This window comes from Leptinotarsa decemlineata, unplaced genomic scaffold (genome assembly GCF_025532065.1).
Source record: "Leptinotarsa decemlineata unplaced genomic scaffold, Ldec_3_MD MMD2_tig00026314_RagTag_RagTag, whole genome shotgun sequence".
Classification (NCBI taxonomy): domain Eukaryota; kingdom Metazoa; phylum Arthropoda; class Insecta; order Coleoptera; family Chrysomelidae; genus Leptinotarsa; species Leptinotarsa decemlineata.
Window position 1 is genome coordinate 17,847,646 of NW_027412684.1, and position 20,786 is coordinate 17,868,431.

At 39.2% G+C, this 20,786-nt stretch overlaps 1 protein-coding gene across 2 annotated transcripts in view; it reads left to right on the plus strand.

Moving 5' to 3' along the window:
• LOC111510979 (ATP-binding cassette sub-family G member 1) overlaps positions 1 to 20,093 on the plus strand; it is a 46,444-nt gene extending 26,351 nt beyond the window's left edge. Inside the window, exons 5-12 of one of the 2 annotated variants that reach the window (XM_074181770.1) lie at positions 727 to 965; positions 3,486 to 3,578; positions 8,768 to 8,910; positions 12,482 to 12,650; positions 12,704 to 12,804; positions 14,726 to 14,881; positions 17,588 to 17,720; positions 19,016 to 20,093. In XM_074181770.1, coding sequence (XP_074037871.1) covers positions 727 to 965; positions 3,486 to 3,578; positions 8,768 to 8,910; positions 12,482 to 12,650; positions 12,704 to 12,804; positions 14,726 to 14,881; positions 17,588 to 17,720; positions 19,016 to 19,230 — 1,249 coding nt within the window. In that variant the 3' untranslated portion in view covers positions 19,231 to 20,093. The remainder of the gene's footprint in view (positions 1 to 726; positions 966 to 3,485; positions 3,579 to 8,767; positions 8,911 to 12,481; positions 12,651 to 12,703; positions 12,805 to 14,725; positions 14,882 to 17,587; positions 17,721 to 19,015) is intronic. The other variant, XM_074181771.1, reaches the window with a different exon arrangement.
• The last annotated feature ends 693 nt before the right edge of the window (positions 20,094 to 20,786 follow it).

Sequence of the window (20,786 nt, forward strand, 5' to 3'; positions counted from 1 at the left end):
AACGTTAAAATTGGGATAAAACTAGTGAAATTCATCGTTAAGTTATTTTTTCAAAATTGTGCCTCATTAATGGGGAATGTTCTTCCTGACGAAAATCAAGTAGCTTTCAGAAAACTTATCATTTCAACCTTTTTCTTTAAAAAATTATTAAAATACTTAAAAAAGAGGAATGAAATAATGCATCAACATTTGAAGGGATTCGTTTCTATTTCACCATTTGGCAACATCGGTTATAGCTTATAAAGGACAATGAATATGTTACCTGTATGAGACAAACAAAGATGACATATTTCAGAGGCGTGCTGTTCTGTTTACTTATGTTCCGAGTTCCGAGACATTCTGTGACATATGACATTTTGTGCGCCTAACCTATCTTCCTCTATATAAATAAATAACTAAACAACTGTTGTTTATGTGGCTTGTGGATGTGGTATTGAACTATAATTTATATTTTGCCTTAATTGTTGATTTATATCACTTTTTTGAAGTAGAATATCTAGGTACGCATAAATTATTTCTAGGTGCTGTTAAAACCCAACATTTGAAACATCAATTTGAATACTTTTTGAAGTGAATTTGAGAAACTCATGAATTGAACTCAACTTTATTTTGTTCAAACTTGCTGTATTAACCCAAATTGAGGAACATTCCCCATTGGAAGTAATGAAGATTCTTATTATTATAACACCCATTCCGAATCCTAACTGCTGTTTTGTTGCTTTGCAGGGGTCTAGACAGTTCAAGCGCTGCTCAATGCGTCCAAGTGTTGAAAAACTTAGCTCGAGGAGGTCGAACCGTAGTCTGCACGATTCATCAACCAAACGCGAGTCTCTACGAACAGTTTGACAACGTATTCGTTATGGCTGCTGGTCGTTGTGTCTACCATGGTCCAACAAGTAGCACTGTGGACTATTTGTCCACCTTTGGCTTGAACTGCCCGCAGTACCACAACCCTGCTGATTACCGTAAGTACGCCTCTTCGAAATAAATCCGATTCTATCACAACCTGAACGGGAAGTTTATTGTTCAATTGAAATCAATGTTCCATTGAATCGAGACAATGAAGAAGAAAAACAATGAATCCTCGAACACCAAAGCACCTAAACTAAGCAGCACCTTTGGATCAAAACGATGCTTTTGAAGTCAAAGAACAACTAGGTAGTCTATCTGTATCTGTAGAGTAGGAAAGGTGAGTGTAGGTCCACAGCACTTAGGCCTCATGTGACCCATTGTACATCCTCCCGAGGAGTTGTCCTTCTAGGTTATCGTCCATCCTGTACTTTCCAGGAAGGTGGACAGGTCACTGGGAGACATCTCCTTTATATCGGCAGGTGTAGGCCAAGACTCGCCGAACACACACTCTCTTTGGCAACCTTGAGGTGTCTCACGGCGGCCTTCATGAAGGTTTTGGAAAGTGCAGCGACATTACTATCGTTGCACGGCTTCTTCAACCTTCTTTTGATTCCCTCCGTGGAGGTGCACGAGTGAGGGAGCTTTCCTGCAGGGTCAGCCGGTTTCTTGCATTTATTCAAGGCGGAGCTCTTGGAGCTCACCGCAGGAAGTGCCCTTACTGTTGGAGGTGGAGTGGGGGAGGAGGAGGGCGCACTTATAGTTGTTTCCACTCCTGCATCTATCGCTCTCTTTCTCCTTTTGGCCACGGCGCCGCAAATGCACTTATGCCTTGGCCTTTGTATTATATCATAAGGTGATTTGACATGTCCAGTCTCATTCCAAGTGGTAGATTGGTGTGGGCATTTCTGTTCATCCCCAGCCACCACCATAGATTGAGCCTTGGGATTGGTTTTTGTTTTTCCAGTGTCTGTTTTTGTATTCGTTTCATTCATGTGTGTTCCCACGAGTAGCAGAGGAAGAGTTGGTCACTCTGGCAGAGCCCCGCGTTACCAGAGGAAGGCTTATTACAATGAGGTTTCGCCCCTTTTCCCAAGGGGGTCGTTCGTAACCGCATATTACCCTGCGGCCATTCAGCTGTCGGCACGATTCCTTACACCTTAGCTTGGGTAGGCTGGTCCATGGTGGCATGTTTCGCAAAGGCTTTTGAGGAGTTTTGGTTCACCTCACCCTACTTATTTCCTCCACCGACCAGGAGTCTGGCGACCCCGTCCGTAAGGCCACATTGGCTTCCCGGACAGGGCCTTCAGTCCCCTGGCCGTTCCCCTATCCACCACCTGGGGATGCGCCCGATAGGTAGCCCAACCCACGGGTAGTCTATATGGCCCTTCTATAGATGGAGGAACCCATCGTAAAACAAATCATGTTTAGATTCTCTCTCATCAGGAAAAATATATGAAACGTACCTACACAGTAGGGAAACAACTACTTCCCCTGCTAATACATCGATAAATAGTGAATTATATCCGACAGACATTTATGTAAGATACCCCACAGAGGTTAGTCCTGTAGATGTTTCTCCTTCATTCAGCAGCAGGACCATACTGAAATCAATACAGTAGATCAACTACAGATCGGTTTCAAAGTTTCACTTCCTACCAGTGCAGGAAAGATCAGAACCAGGCGGCAATAAGCCTGTGACTTGTTATGCATAAATTAGCAGCCTACAACTCAATGTTGCACAGAGCATTCTCACTGCCTTTGTCTGAAGACAATCTAGCTAGGGAAATTGATACAATTACACAGATAGGTCATGATAATGGTTTCAACGCAGATATTATCCAGAAGTTATTCAGGAAACGAAGCCGGAAATTCACTTGCAGATTAATGTATCCTCAGGTCAAACAACCAGAAATCAAGAAATGGGTAACGCCAACATATTTTAGAAAAAGAACAGAAGTAATCGCAGGTTTCTTCAGAAAAAACAATGTGGAAGTAGCATTTAGACCACATGCCAGGTTATCTCATTTCCTTTTCAATGCCAAAGACAAGGTCGACAAGTTGGAAAAATCTGGAGTCTATAAGCTTAAATGTCCGGAGTGTAATAGTGTTTATGTGGGACAATGCGGACGAAATTTCCTAAAAACGGTATGCTGAATATGAAAGGTCCTTCAGACTAGGAAAAAATTATTCGACGTTTTCAAACCATTTCTTGCCATGCAACCACTAGTTTCCGAATCTAACCGATACGAAAATTCTGCACTATGCAAGAAAGGGTTGCAAAACTCAATTATTCAGAACCCTTGGAAATTTACAAGCATAAACATTGCGGATGCAACCTGCTAAATGATCAAATCGATTTAATTTACTCCCGGGTTTTTAAATTGGTACATCCGCATTGTGAACTGTAAATTCAGGTACTCAATCAAGTACAACATTTTCATTAAATTCTACAGCAGTGTGACATGTTTTCAAATTGAAATTTTCAAGATTTCCAGTACCTTCCCGTCACATTTTGTCACAAATGGGGATGCCACCTCTCTTTCTCTCTCTTGACACGTGGTGAAATTTATGGAAGTTGTCTAAAATGGCTATATCGAGATCTATGCAACGATAAATGCATATCTCTGTTACAGTGCTAGAGGTTGTATGTGGTGAACATGGAGACTACTTTGATATCTTAGCGGCGGCAGCCAAAGATGAGAAGTGGAGGGAATCTCTAACAACCTGTGAGTATTTCAAACTAATCAATTAGAATTTGAAGAATGTAAACTTTCACGGCCAGAGAAAGCTACTGTGTGAAAGCTACTTTCCGGTTTTTTTCAGCCATGCTCTGCAGGTTTTATGGCTGACGTTTCATCAATACTGCAGTAAACATTATTAAAGGCGGTGAGGTGAAGGTCGTAGTGTACGAGTTGATCGGGTTGTTTTTCCCCTTGTTCCGAACGCATTAAATACGATACTTGTATTTGACTCTGGTTTTATATTATTATCAGTGAGCGCTTATTGTTCATCTTTTAAGAACAAACGGAAGGTGCCGCAATGGGCAGTCCATTAAGTCCGGTGGTGGCAAACTTCTTCATGGAAAATTTCGACTGACGAGCCTTAGAGCAAACGGCCATGAAACCATATCCTTGGCTGCGTTATGTTGATGACACGTTCATGATATGGCAAGGTGGTGGAGAGACACTGAATGACTTTTTGTTATATCTAAACTCTCTCGACCAAAAATTCAATTCAACCCCGAGAAACCTGAGGGTTCTTGTGAACAGACGTGAAGATCGTCCACACAGTGTACAGGAAACCAACACACACATACAGGTATCTGAACAAAAACTCTAACCAACAACCACAACAGAAGAGAGGGCGATTTAAACGTTGGTTGAGAAAGCACGACGTATTTGTGAACCTGAGAGTCTTCCTGAGGAACTCAACTCAGGAGAGTGAACGCCAAGGTATTTCCGGCTAGGCTAGTCAAGGAAAGAGCTTTCCTTCTCTATGTTGCGAATGTTACAGAGCGGATTAGGATAATTTTAGAGAAACACGACATGAAATTAACATGTAGGCCACCAAAAAGTATCAGAAACATTCTAAGGTCAACTAAGGTTCCCAGAGAACATTTGGCAACACCAGGGTTTCTGTCTGTATCTGTAGAGTAGGGAGGGTGAGTGTAAGCCCACGCACTTAGGCCACATGTGACCCATTGTACATCCTCCCGAGGACTTGTCCTCCTAGGTCGTCGTCCATCCTGTCCCTTCCAGGAAGGTGGCGAAGACTCGCCGAACACACACTTTCTTATTGACGATAACTCCGGGCACTCGCACAGGACATGCCTGACAGTCTCATTTTTCTGTTCACACATCCTGCATAGAGGTGTGTCCACTAGCCCCATATTATGTAGGTGTTTCCTTAGCTGACAGTGGCCAGTCAGAAATCCTACTTTGAGGCGTAGATTTTTCCTGGTCATCGCCAGATATTTCTTCGGCGCTAGCTTCCCAGGGTCGCCCAAGGTGATCCTGGCAAGATTACATCCTTTGATTTCATCCCATCTCTTTAAAGATTGAGCATGGGTGTAACATTTGACTAGTTCCGCCATTGTCGAAGTCATCAGGCCGTGGGTGCCACTGGGTCCTAAAATTCTTAGTCCAGCCGCTTCCTTGGCTAAAGAGTCGGCAATGCGATTACCTTTACTCCTGTCGTGCCCTTTAACCCACCTCAGGATAATGTTATTATCTACCGAGGCTTTGACTAAATCTTGGTGGCATTCTAGTGCTAATCCTGAAGTAACACGCTGTCTGTTCAAGGCTAATAGTGCTTGTCTGCTACCAGTGCAGATTGTTATCTTTTTGCCAGAAATTCTTTTCTTGGTTATTTCTTTTGTGGCGATTGAGATACCAGCCAGTTCTGTTTGGACCACGCTGGTATTTCTTCTAGAACTTTCGGTCCCCATGCAATGGCTCCATACGTTAACATAGGTCTTATTTTTGCAGTTTAGACCAGGCGTCCTCCGACATTGCTCATAAGCCACGTATGCCCTTTTTGCTCTACTCTGTAGATGAGAGTTCCATGTTAGCTTCTTGTCGAGGATAGTACCAAGGTATTTCACCTCTTCAGAGAAGTTTAGTTTGCTTTTGAAGATTTCGGGAGGTTTTAAGCCCGTTAAACTTATTTTCCTGGTGAAAAGGACCATCTCAGTCTTCTTGGGATTGATCGACAGTAAGTGTTTCTTACACCATGTTTTCATTAATTTGAGCCCATCCTGCGCTCTATCGCACAGTGTGTTTACAAATTTGCCGGTCTGCAAGATAACTATGTCATCTGCGTATGCGATTGTGTAGAATCCATTTTTGTTAAGGTGATTAATTAGGGTATCCAGAACTATGTTCCAGAGAAGGGGTGATAAGACCCCTCCCTGTGGACATCCCCTCATGACCAGTCCTTTTACTGTGATGTCTTCTACATTAATACTTATTGCTCTGCTAGAGAGCATCTGGAGTATCCATTCTCCTACTACCAGGGGTACATTCCTGGAGTGTAGTTGCTGGGTAATTGTTGGAAAGGTTGTTTTATCAAACGCTCCCTCGATATCTATGAATATACCTAGGGTGGATTCTTTGTTGTCCAATGATCTCTCGATTCTGCCAACCACATGGTGAAGGGCCGAATCAGTAGACCTTCCCGGGGTATATGCATGCTGATTTGGATGAAGTGGGTTGTTAACAAGTACTTCATCTCTTATATACCGCTCACATAGCCTCTCCATGGTTTTTAAGAAAAACGATGTGAGACTAATTGGTCGGAATGCTTTTGGTAGGGTGTAGTCCATCCTACCTGGTTTGGGTATAAATACTACTCTTACTTCTCTCCACTTACTGGGAATATACCTCAGAGCTAGAGAGGCTCTGAATATTCCAACCAGGTGTGGCATAAGAGTGTCCAGTCCCCACTGAAGTAGGGCTGGTCTTATACCGTCAGGCCCTGGTGACTTGAAGGGGGAAAAGCCCGATATAGCCCATCTTATTTTGTCCTCATCAATTACTGTACTAGCATATTGCCAGTCCAGGAAAGACAGAACCTGGGAAGTGAGTTTCCATAAGAATCTCAGCACTCTCCTGGAGGTTGGCGGCTTTGTCGCCATTTTCCCTCGTCAGGATGCCGATGGTCTTATGGTGGTCATTTGAGAGTGCCTTCTGTAGCCTAGAAGCTAGTGGAAAGTCTTCGACTGCCTCACAATAGGCTCTCCAGGCTTCTCTTTGTTTTCGTCTGCAGACTTTTTTGAACTCTCTGAGGTTGGCTTGATATATAACCCAGTCCTCTTCGAGTCTTGTACGTTTTGCCTTGTTAAAGGTCGTTCTCGCTCTCACCAGGGTTTAACCGGATTCCTTGTAGCTGCAAGTAGGTCTACATTGGAACCAGGAATAGAAGTGTAGGTACCTGTCTTGTAGGTACCTGTCACAGTTGTGCCGGCCACAGTAGTGGAGATGCAGTACTACTTGATGAAACTCAAAACTATTGTCCAAGAATATATAGAGAGACAATGTTAATTCAAAAACACAGGGATGATTTGTATAGAAAAGAAGAGGCAATGAACATCAATAAAGTTTGACTACATGTTCCCACTTGGAAAAGTTTTACACAAAGCTAGACTGTCCCTATGGGCATGTCGCGGTATTTATGGTAGAACTTGGGGTTTAGATCCCAAACAAATCAATTGGATTTACGTGATGATTGTCAGACCAATGATTACTTATAGTGTAATTGTCTGGTGGCCGAAGGTTCTACAGAAAATGGCCCAGGAGAAAATCTCCTGCTCACAGAGACAGGTTTGACTGGCCATCAGTGGTGCCATCAGTACCAGACCATCAGCTGCCATGAAGGTCCTTTTAAATCTACCTCCTCTCCACATTTTTCTGGAGAGAGAAGCTAGATGGACTGCATATAGATTTGTGCACATTGGCAATTGCACAAATCATTTTAATGCAACAGACTGTTGATTAACACTGGAAGTCACAGCATTTTGGAAATGACCTCTGGGTTTATGACTCCAACTGCCAACTACGAACTGCCTTATAAAGTACTGTTTCCGAGTAGAGAGGACTGGATCTTCCGGTTCCGGTGCAGGTGTTTCCAGTCGCAGACCCAAGAACCTAGGAACCTATGCGACTGTATTTCAAGCGGAAATTTACCCTAATGAATTGTAGGCAGAGATTGGAAGAATCCAACCTCATACACAGATCAATAAAAATATTCTCAGGCAGTCAAGCGGCATTGGAAGCTCTTGGCTTCTACTGAGCAACTTCTAAATTGGTAGCAAATTGTCAAAAACGACTCTCCTCGATAGGAAGACTTAACAGATTGTCTCTGGTCTGGATTCCTGACCATACTGTCCTGGAAGGCAATGAGGCTGCTGACTCCCTTGTAAAGGAGGGTGTTGCAAGCAGCTTCATCGAACCAGAACCTGTCATTGGCATCGCTTTAGGCTTTACCAAACAAAGATTGAACACCTGAATGGCAGGAAGATTTATGGACTCCTGGCATAATCTTCCAGGGCGTTTATTCACCCTTCCAAGTTTGATACCAAACAGTTGTTGGACTACAGTAGGGATGAACTTCGATCTCTAACAGGCCTTCTTACAGGTTGCTGTCATTTGAATCATCATTTGCAGCGACTGGGACTGTCGAAAGAGAGTCTGTGTCGCCTCTGTTTGGAAAATGACGAAAAAGCACAGCACATACTAATCGGCTTCGTTAAGAAGGTGGGGTTATTTGGTCGAGTGTAAAAAGGTGTTAGGGACAATAAACAGTTGCGGGTTGCGGTGGAGGTTCGAATAGAACCACTCACTTTGGACCTAACCTAACTTAACTTGTCATTAGAGGTCAGTCACAGTCAAGTAATCCAATTAAGAGAAACCAAGCCACGTCTACTAATAATAATAATAATAATATAAAACCAGAGTGAAATACTATCATCGTGGTAAATACGTCGGAACAACGGAAGCGCCAACTTGGGCACCGCGGCCGTTACCACATCCCCTCAGTAGTAGACCAACGTCAGCCATAAAAAACTGCAGACCACGGCCAAAAAAACCCCGAAAAGTACCCTCCACACAACTTGCCTTAACTCAGATGAGAACAGAACCAATTTTGGTTTCCGTTAAACTAATTCTTTGTTCCGGGTTTGTTGACCATAGTATGCAAGTTTTTTAAACCCAACGTTCTGTCTACAACTGCGGTCGACATGATCGAAGACAATGAAGTAACTGTTAGACTGATCCAGTTGTCCTCACAGCACATACTACCAGTAGTATACGCTTTGTGTGTCTACCGCAGTTTTAGGCGAAACATCAAACAGAAAAACCTGCATACCCGGGACACAAATATTTTTGACGGTGAAAGTTAAAAAAAAATTTTGCTCCAGTTCGGATTCATCACATGACAGATCTTCAGGAGGTCCACTCCATCCTACCAGTCGGTGCTGGCCGGCCTTATGAGACTCCATCAGAATGGAGCAGGTTGCTCCTCCTACTGAAAAGGAATGGTAGACATGTTTGTAGAGATCACGTATGTATCAAACATAACTTTCGGATATATCGTTGTATTCTATAATATCTGGAAAGTCGTATACCTACTAGATGTAATAATCGTATCTGTATGAATGGTAATTGTCCCAAACTGTTGTCCCATTTTTTAATGACAAAACACAAGCACTACAAGAAACAGTGTAGTTCGAGAAGTACTGAGTTGAAGCTCAAAACGATGAGCAGCCACAGTTCGTCGCGTATTTCTGATGTGTACCGCTCTTGGTGGAATCAAATGTGCCAAGTCACTTGACTACTTCCCGTGAAAGTATTATTAGAAGAGAGACAAATCTCCAATATTTTTTCGATGTCCTAGACCAGGGGTCTCCAAACTACGGCCCGCGGGCCAAATCCGGCCCGCCAGTGTCATCAATCTGGCCCGCGACAGCCAATGATTACCTAATTGTTGTTACTATTGCTGTGATAAGAAGAAGAAGAAAACACAGAATGATAGTTACTAGGTTTAAATTACTTGCAAGACAAAACTTACCTAGCGACAGAAATGAAGACAAAGAAAACTTAACTTAGGCATATTAATAACTAACAAATAATTGAAATGAATCACAGTAAAACAAAAACACTAATGAGATTTATGTAATCGTGATTTTCCACCGACAATACTTTGTAGTTGTGGATCAATTTTACTTGTACCAATTATCAAAAGAGATTTAAGATGCTCATCGGTTATTTGAGATCTGTGAACATTTTTTGTGTACTTCATCTTGGAAAACGTTTTCTCACACAATTAAGTAGTACCAAAAACAGAAAACAACCCACGAGCAAATTTACGCAAATTATCAAATTGTTCTATTGGAAAACTCTTATAATATTCCAACAAAGATGAATTTTAATATTTGTTCTTAAGCATATCACTGCACCGTGAATCAATAATTTCCATTTGGACTTCCGAAGCCAGGGTTTCAATGTCAGAATCAAAAGGATTTTGAAAAAGCTTAATTTCATTCGCAATGACATCAAAATCTGAAAAACAAGTATCAAAATTTATCTTCAAAGCACTCAAAGTTTCGATTGCAAAATTGACGGGAAATTCAGTCTCTGTAGTGTGGCTGAATATTTCACATGTTTCAAAATGTGTGAAACATTTTTTACGTAATTGCGATCGAAATAGTATTATTTTCTGCCTGAAGGATTTGATATTGGTGTATAAATTAGGGAGAAGCTGATTTTCTCCTTGCAATCTCAAATTCAGTTCGTTCATATGATTTGTCAAATCGACATAGAAGACTAACTTCCACATCCATTCACAATTTTCTAAATCGGTAAAAGGGCGCTGCTTCTCATTTAAAAAAAATTCGATCTCTGCTCGAAGTTCAAAAAAGCGCTTTAGGACTTTTCCGCAACTAAGCCAGCGTACGGCAGTATGATATGGTAAATCATTTTCTCCAATTTGTTGAATAAAGTCGCGAAATTGTCGGTGATTCAGCCCAGTGGATCTGATGAAGTTAACAACTGATATGACTGGTTTTAGAACTTCAGACATATCCAAACATTTTCCGCACAAGGACTGTTGATGAATGATACAATGTAAGACTAATGGTTTTCAACCACCATCATTTTCTACAGCCTTTGACACAAGTGCAACCACTCCTTCATTTTTACCATACATATTTTTGCCTCCATCAGTTGTTATAGATTTCAAATTTCTCCATCGAAGGTTCTTTTTATTAATGTCATTTTCAACTCTCTTAAAAATATCTGCCCCAGTTGTCGTGCCGTGAATACTATCAATATCAAGAAGTTCTTCATACACTTCATAGCTTTAATCTACTCCGCGAATAAAAATTAACACCTGAGCAGTATCTGACACATCCGTTGACTCATCCAATGCTAGAGAAAATCACTCATGATGTCCATTTTTGTCAGACAGTCGAGATGATATATTTTCTGCGATGTCTTGCACCCTCCGAGCCACGGTGTTTGCTGACAAACTGACACTTTTAAATAAATTTACCTTTTCGGGGCATATTTCTTCGGCTACTGCAATCAAGCATTTTTTTATCATTTCTCCATCGGTGAATGGTTTGCCACGTTTTCCGATTTCAAGAGCCACACGAAAGCTGGCGCGAGTTGCAGACTCTTGTTCAGTATTCGCTTTGGTAAAGCGTTTCAAAGCTTCAAATTTTTCCTTCCGCAAACTTCCTGTATACTTGGAGTAACTTTGAAGATGTTTCGATTCATAGTGTCGTTTGATGTTATAGTCTTTGAGAACAGCTATGGTTTCATTACAAATTGAACATAGCGCGTTATTACTGGACTCAATCATAAAATACTGAAAGTTCCATTTTTCTTGGAACGTTCTGCATTCATTGTCGATTTTTCGCTTCTTTTCCATACTAACAAATCACACATAAAAACGATAAGTCAAATCAAAATACTTTTATTGACAGGTGTTACTTTATTTCACAATAGACAGTTTCGCTTCCTTCGCCTTTCCTACGCAGACTAACTCGCAGTTGCGTCGCTAGCCTTTTTATATGCAATTATTACTGCCATCTCGAGGTGATCGGAATACACTAGCTAGAACCAGAACTTTCTCGAACCAACGCGGTAATTCCAAATATTCAGTTACGCCTAATGCCACCTAGCGGGTAGCTGAAAAAGATAGTACATAGTACCACTACTCGCCACTAGATGTCGTTAAGTGTCACAATACACAATAATAATTGAAATGCAAAAAAACGTAAGTTTGCTTAGGTCACGCACTTTGCGACTATCCTAGTCTAGAAATATAGTTAAGGGCAGAAATTGGCCCTTGAAACAAACTGAAAAAATCATTATGGCCCGAAGGCTTCAAAGTTTGGAGACCCCTGTTCTAGACTATTAAGGTTGCAAGTGATGTTCGCATCTCCAATCAGGCGGTTGGCTCTTTTCTGGATAGAATACAGCAGCTTCAGGGTATGCTTAGGAGCGGAACTCCATACGTGAAAAGAATACCCCAAAGAAGGTCTGACCTGAGGTTTATAAAACATCAAAAGTTGCTGACGTGGTTCGGAACAATGTTCCAAGCTTTTGAGAAGCAGCTTATGTAATCCCAGCGACATGATTGTGTCAAGACATATTGAACCAGGTGACATGCCAATTATGCAAAGACTGTTAATGGTCCCGGACTTTCGAAATTTTATTGGCAGAGACTTCAAAAACTGCAGAATTCGTGCGTGAGACTCTTCACAGGCGCAGGAAGACGTGATCATGTGTCTCAAAACTTGATCAACTTTTCCGTTGCTCTTGTTAGTATAATATGGCACAATAATCGGCTACCCATTTCATTGAAATCACTGTCACCACTCACTTTCAAGAGAAGTCTGAAGAGATATATGTTTCAATCCGATTCTCTTCTTTTATTATATGGATCAGTTGATCAGTTGATTTTAAAGAATTTCCTGTAGTTTTGTCCTTGAAAAAGTGATAAGACGTATAACAGAGGTATAAACAGCAATGTCTAGTATCACAACGCTTCATTTTTGAAACGTATGCAGTTAAAAATTCCCTCGCTACATCTCGTGTTAGTTTTCTAATCGCAGAATGGGTTTCAGTCAGTGGTTCATTTGAAATTATTCCTCAATGTACTAGTTGGAATTGGCATAGGGCTGGTGTTCCAAAACTGCGGAAACGACTCTGTGAAAGCGGTATCCAATGTAGGATTTTTGCTCACTGGTTTAGTATATTTGACGTTCACAGCAATTATGCCATCAGTATTGAGAGGTCAGTTGCATACACTTATCGCTTTATCCGATATACATCGCTTTCTTTTACAGTTCCATCGGAATTGGCAGGATTAAAAAAAGAAGTATTCAACAACTGGTACAGTTTGAAGACATATTATGCTGCGTTACTGCTATTGGATATACCGTTTCAGGTAAATATTTGACACCCCGATCAAACTTCTGAAAATTATGCAACAATTGATTCATGTTCAGGCAGCCATACCTAAATATTTCTTCTAGTATTATTGAATCAAATTTCGAAATCAAAAATAGACAACTGCAATAATTTCAATTTTGTCAATGAATTCTACATTTGGTGGTTCCCTTCTTGTTCTATTCCTGAGTATAGTTCAAGTAAACGATATATTGCAACCTACCTTTCAATAGTTCCCCTTTAATAATATAGTTAGGGAGCTAACTAATTTCATTATTCAAAAATAATTTTTGATTATATAAGTTAAATGATACAGATATAGAAACAAAATACTTTGTCTAATTTCCACTTACTTAAAGTATTGATATTAATACGACCAAGGTTTCGGTTTTTACACCATTCTCAAGTATTCTAACACTACTAACCTAAGAGAATATATCGGAGTATATATATCCGAGAGTTGGTAATAAGATATATACCTACATTCATTAGTACCAACTACATAAACTTCAAACTGTGATTAATTGCGTTGTCATTTAATTCAATAATGAATTTATTTTCACCAACTAGCTCTATTAGCTTCTTATCAAATTTTGGAAAATAATTTTTAGCCTGATGCTTTGTTTCAAATTTCCCCAAATCAACTCGATGGGATTGAAAACACAAAAGTAGGGGGAAGTCTCAGTATTGTGTGTCTATACTTTTCAGCAATACTCTCAAGGGCATAAACTTTTCCAAATAGGGGGGAAGTCTCAGTATGGGGTGTCTATACTTTTCAGCAATACTCTCAAGGGCATAAACTTTTCCAAATAGGGGGAAAGTCTCAGTATGGTGTGTCTATACTTTTCAGCAATACTCTCAAGGGCATAAACTTTTCCAAATAGGGGGAAGTCTCAGTATGGGGTGTCTATACTTTTCAGCAATACTCTCAAGGGCATACACTTTTTCAAATGTTTTTGTCTGTAAAACTTTAAGTAGTTGGTTTTTTGTATAGTTATCTTCAAAACACACATTGTTATCCATTGAAAAACTTTGTATTTCATCTTTCCTCGAATTTTTATTCGGTATTTTGATGAGCTGTCGCGAATGATAGGAAGCGTTGTCAAGAACTATTACACTATTGGCATCCAAATGTGTTTTAAAACCATTCCTGAAAAATACTAGCTTCCATGTTCTCATGATAGTCAACATTGCAGCCCTGAATTTTTTTTCCATATAACTTCAAAGATTTTGGAACCCATCTTTTACTTCCTTCGCAATGCACAATGATGAGTCACGATCCTTTGTTTGCAGGCATGTTAGGCGTACACATTCTCGAACTATCAGTCCACCCTTTCCAAACTGTGTCGTGAATGTCATACCAAGTTTCGTCCAAATAGAAAATTTGCAGCAGCTCACGTTGTGGCACGTTATGGAAGTAATCAATTTCTTCCTTATGATTTCAGTTGTAGGAATCGCATTGCTTTTGTAACAGTCGTATATTGTTTTTTTCAAAAATTTTATTAGTTAAAAACCTGAAGATTTTGGTAATCTTGCATCACATCGCGTCTTGCGTTCATAAGGTTTGTTTTTGACTATTTTACGTACAGTTGAGAAAAAAATTTCGGTCAAATCTGACGTTGTTTGCGAGTTTATTTCCCTCGAAACCAAACTGCTCCAATATCGAATTTCAACACTTGCGATCAGTTCGTGAACTGAACATTGACAACATGACTCATCTAAACATCCTCGCCGTGACATGACAAATTTAATTTCATGACTCTTCAGCCAGTCATAAAACGTGGTTAGTAAACATTATCCAATACGAATCGCCAATTCTTCAGTCAACAATCACTGAAAACAAACTACATTCGACATGAAAACCTCACTCAGCTGCTTGACAGATGCTCAAAACTCTCAATGATTTTTCTGTTCCGCAGATAGTCTTTTCAATAGTGTACTCCGTTCCATCGTATTTCATCAGTGACCAACCTAGGGACCATCTTAGGTTTTGCATGGTTGGGCTCATCCACTGTCTAACGTCTCTCGTATCTTCAGGTTTTGGTTTGATATTGGGAACCTTATTCAATCCAATAGTGAGTATATTAATCAGTAGAATTACAAGAATAACATAGGAAATAAGTCAATGTGAAATTTTGAAATTAAGTCTTCAGTAGAACTTCAGTAGAAAGCCTTTGATGACGCCTCACGTCAAGTTTTCATTGATTTTTACATTATTCATTCAACTGAAAAACTCAATTTGAGGACATTTCGTTGGCTTTTTTTTGTTTCCTGGTATCAATGCTAATTTTCATTGTCAAAAAGTAATCCGTATTACTGGTACCCGTGTACCAGTAGCAATCAAACACTCAGTATACATTCCTATAGAAAAAATCGTCGGAATTTTCTCGACAATGAAATGCTGTTTTACTTTATACTGTTTCAAATGTTCATTCCTCAATTTATTCACTTAACGAATTATTTGTTTCAATTCAATTGATTTATGCTTTTGTTGGACACAATTGAAACATTGTTCATATAATTTGTTTTATTTTAGATGACAGCTGATTTTTATTGTTACATGAAACGAGTTATTATTTAAATAGAAGTCACTAATGAAATTACTTGAGGCTTTGATTTATTCTAGAGAAAAAATCGTTTCATAGTAAAAATATACCTAATGAAACGTATGACGTATTCGAAAAAACACCTCAATATTTTGTAGAAATTGTTTTGATTATTGTGTTAGGGTAATACATGAGTAACATTTATTTTTTGTAAGTAGGATACATTCCTAACATACAACAACAAAATAATAACTAACAAATAATTGATTGATATTCCAAAACTCATGACTTATGATCTTATTAGTAATACCTTCAGTTACATTTGTTATAAATATGATGCAGCAGATCAGCTTTAAAGCTTTTTAAAGTTGAAGCTGATTTAATTGAATGAGGCAATTTGTTGTATGTATCAAAACCTTTGACATATACTGAGTTCATACTGATTTTGGTATTAGTTCTATGTATACAGCGTGACTCACGGTCGATGGTTTCTGGAAAACGCAAAGCATGATTTTTCTGAAAATTTCACGTCTCACATTTCCTTACCTGTTCTACCGATCTAAAATATTTTCAGCATTGCGGCGTTGCCACTTCTATTAAAAAGTCCTAGCAATTATATTTTTTTAAATGGAACACCCCGTACATTTTTGGATAATACTTTTTTCTTAATAATGTCCTATACGTATCTCTATCAGATAGAGATAGGTATAGGACATTATCAACAAAAAAGTATTAAAATACCAGAGCAATTCCAAAAATGTATTAATATATGGGTTGTTCCATTAAAAAAAATAAAGTTGCTAGGAATTTTCGATGGAAGTGGCAATGCCGCAATGCTGAAAATATTTTAGACCGATAGAACAGGTAAGGAAATGTGAGAGATGAAATTTTCAGAAAAATCATCCTTTGCGTTTTCCAGAAACGTCTAGCCTACCATCGACCGTGAGTCACGCTGTATAATCGATTTGCCCTCTTCAATTAATATGAAGACTATCTTATATGCCGACGACACAACATTTTATACAAGACAAGGAGAGGAAACCACCGTTATCCAGGACATAACAGAGTCAGCTAATGATTGATAAAAAAATAAATAAAAGGACAGCGCCTGTGCTTAAACAGGCGCCCGTTGGATTTGAATCGCTGGAGATTATATTCATTTCAGGAAGTTCATTCCACTTAAACGCAGTTCGCCAAATGAAAGAGTTCTTAAACAGTGAAGTTTGTGGTGTACTGAGACGAACCTCGAAACAATGAGCAGCCACAGTTAGTCGAGATATGTACCGCTCTTGGTGGAATCAAATTTGAATACCTCCCGTGGAAGTATATATGAAAGAGTGACAAATCTCTAATCTATCTTCGATATTTCAGACCATCTGCAAGTTCGTGTCTCCAATCAGACGGATGGCTCTTTCTTGGATGGAATCCAGCAGCTTCATGGTATACTTAGAGGCTGAGCTCTATACGTGAGAACTGTAATATAATGTGTTTAAACAGTTGTCACTGTTAGGCAACTTGTAATACATATGAGATACTACAAGTTGGCAACACGAGACAATCATGGTTAATGCAGGTTATGTTGACAGGGCATGACTACATACAAACGTGCTCATGCTCACGATATCGAATATATGTTTATACAATAAACTATTAACGTTGCACGCTGGTTGTGTATTTTATAATCCTTGGGCCAGATTATACAAGAACAATACGCCAAAGATCAAATCTGAGCTTTATAAGCATCAAAATTTGCAGAGGTGTGTACTGTTTCTTAGTTCGGATCAACGTTCCAAGTTTTTGAGATGCAGTCTTTGTGATTCCAAGGACAAGATTGTACCAAAACTTACTGGTGTCCATTTCAAACACTACAAACTCATTGAAGCAGAAAGCGGAATTGTTTGCCCTGACATTATTACATCCGGTTGGGAGACATTTATCTTTTTGGGGAAAACCGATACCTGGATTTTTGTGGCATTGAATTAAATCCCCTGCCTTGCAAGACAGGTTGAACAGTCTGCAAAATACTGTTCCTCAATCAAAGTGGTGTGTGCATAGGACTGAGGTTGTTTGTTGCGAAGGGCGTGGTTGTGTGCCTCTAATCTAACTGATATTCGACTATTCGTCTGTCCGATGTATTCCTCGCTACAATCTTCACATTTATTTTTATGTTGTGTCAAAAAGAACTCAATTTTTTCGACCATAATGAGTATAATAATAAATTGATGATTTTTGCAGAATGGTACTTTCATTGGTTCAGTCGCCATGGCCTTGATGCTATGCCTAGGAGGATTTTTAATGATGTACCCACATATGTCTGCAGGAGCATACTACTTTACTTATTTGTCTTTCATGAGCTATGCCACAGAAGGTAAGTGTCGTACCACGTAACGATATTTCGTCGAATCTGAAAAATATGTTACTTATAATAATAATAATGATAATTTTATTCACTTTCTGATTATTGAAGTCCTTGGTGGAATGATGTTCTCTCTACTGTTGAATCTTAAAATCATACCGGCTTGCCGCACTAAGGCAGAAATCTTAGCCGCACAGATGCAGAAGGCTGTCATTCTTAGCTCACTGCGCTTGCTCAGGGCACATGATTCTCGGACCCAATAATCACTTACCCCACGGTGGGGAAGTGGTCATTGGTTGATAATGCTGGCGCGCTCTCCCGAACGTATCGGGGCTTCGGGGGATAGAGCCTGACCAGCGCACACTACGGTGGAAAACGAAATTATTCACTTTCTGATAACCATGTTTGGTCTTCAATCCATCTGTATATCAGATGTTTTTTCCAAACATGTTTTCGGGATGACTAATGGTTTTCCACTCTTCACGTATTATGATTTTGGCCGTGAAGTTCGTGTTGAAGGTGTACTTCGGTGTCATGTGGTCTGTGCACATATTCAACATGTGCTCCTACACTTGTTCCGAAATTTCTGTTCGGTCGGATCTTTTGTAGTTCGGTGAGTTTTCCAGTCTGAATTGGCCCGTCCAGGCCTCCCCCATTATCACAAAGTGTGAAGGAGGTAGATTCAGGAGTGTTTCCAATGCAGCTGTTGTGGTAGTTCTCATTGCTCCCGTCATTCCCAAACATGCAAGTCTTTGCACGTTGCCTAGTTTGCTGATGGCGGTCGCCTGCTTCATCTTTGGCCACCAGACCAGAGATGCGTATGTTATCATGGGTTTAACCACCATCTTGTATAGCCAATATACCATGTCTGGTTTTAGCCCCCATGTTTTTCCATAGGTGCGGCTGGCGAGCATCAGTGCTACCTCCGCTCTCCTCTTTATCCTGTCCAAGTGTAGGTTCCAGGTGAGTTTGGAATCTAGGATTACTTCCAGATATTTAACCTCCCCCGACACTTGTATTTCTTCACCTCGAAGTTTTAGAGGTCCGAGACCCTACGTTTTAGTCCTCTTGGTGAATGCTACTATGGTCGATTTGGATGGGCTTATGTTAAGCCCTTCTTCTTCGGTCCATCTTGTTATAATATTTAGGGCCTGCTACAGGCATCCCTTCACTACACTATATTGTATTTACCCTGGACTAAGATGACTTCCGACACTTAATTAATACCGTTAATTGAACCGTATGAACCAGGTTTTTATTCATTTATTCTACATTTAGCTCCATGCATAGTTATTCTTATTTTCCAGGTGTGGTACAGGCCTTATATGGATATAACAGAGATGACCTTCACTGCTCAGAAACAGAGGAATATTGCCGTCACATATCTCCGAAATTATTACTGAAAGAAATTGGCATGGAACAGGACAATTACTGGTTTGACGTTTTGTACATTTTCCTCGTCCTCATCTTATTCAGATCTTTGGCCTTTTCCACGCTACGTAGGAAAGTTAGTTCGAGATGATGTGATCTTTTTTTCAATTCTGTTCATGGACGATGCAGTGCTAACAATATGGATAAAACTTGAAAATATTACTTAGTTTTACTATATAGTTTAGAATTTACCTGTGGAAGTGATTAGTGTCTAGAACTGCAGCTAGTCAATTTTATTTTTGTATGGCTACACTCACTATACCAACGAACTGGAAAATTCCAAAAGTCAGACACATGTCGAGTTTGATAATATATTAGACCAGGCTGTAACGACTGATTCGATATCGATTTGTCGAAAGGTCTATAAATTCAGGGTTCTCAATTCTCAGTAAAGAGGAGTGAGGTCATTGTTAGCATATATGATTGGTCGAATTGGGACTTCAACAACAATAGGAACTTACAACTGTTTTACTCTTGAAGCATGTTGAACCTTATGTTTTGTTCAACGGAGTGATCGACTATACATATAGCTCCACCATCCTTGCCTATCAAACACACTGAGAGTAAACAATTATTTTATGTTAGCTGTCTTAGACCTGAAGTTGTAGAAGAGACTTGATGTAATTTCTATGTGCACATTTCCCTAGCATTTAAATCCTTTCCGCGGTCTACCTAATCTGTGCAAAGTCACCCTAATCGACCCCTGGGTGTTCCCTTGCTTTCGAAAATTGAGAACAAAAAAGTTTAGTTGCTGTTGTTTGTTATGGAATTGATTTGTTCAGTATAACATTTTTGTATTACCGGAAATGAATTACGGAGTTAACGCGACAGTTTTTACATTATATCGGTTTTGATAGGATGATATTATAAAAATAATATAATTTGATGAACACCGTTTTGAATTTGTTCTATTTGTATCCCAAAGATAAAGTAAAAATATATAAAATGAAAAAATACTGTGTTTTCATGTAGGAGAGACATTTTATACATAATGAACTATGAAGAAAATACATATATTTTTATTAAAAATGATACTTTCTATGTTTTTTTATCACTTGTATTTGCAGTTTCGTCCTATAAGGACATTTTCAAACATCATTAAATTAACAATAATTGATTACATTAGCCCTCATATAACACCACTGTAGGTGAAAATAAGGGTACTTAGCTTGATTGAGTACCTGAATTCTGTTTACTAGGGACAATGTGGATATGCTAATTTGAAAATCGGTGAGTAAACTAAATCGATTTGATCATTTAACAGGTTGCACCCGCAATGTTTATGCTTATGAAAATGGAGAAAGGAGAAATCTAGAGTTCATAACCTGAAATGCGTCCGAAGTGTAATAGTGTTTATGTGGGACAATTTGGTCGAAATTTGTCAACAATGGGGAACTCGTAAACGTTAAGAGATAGAGTGGCGGTTAAATTGTGGTAAAGTTGTGTATTTCCGAGATCTATTCAATGATGTAAAGAAATCGAATATAGCTTTTTTGGTTCTGGAGATATACATATATATAGATATAGATATATATAGATATATATATATATATATATATATATATATATATATATATATATATATATAATATATATATATATATATATATATATATATATATATATATATATATATATATATATATA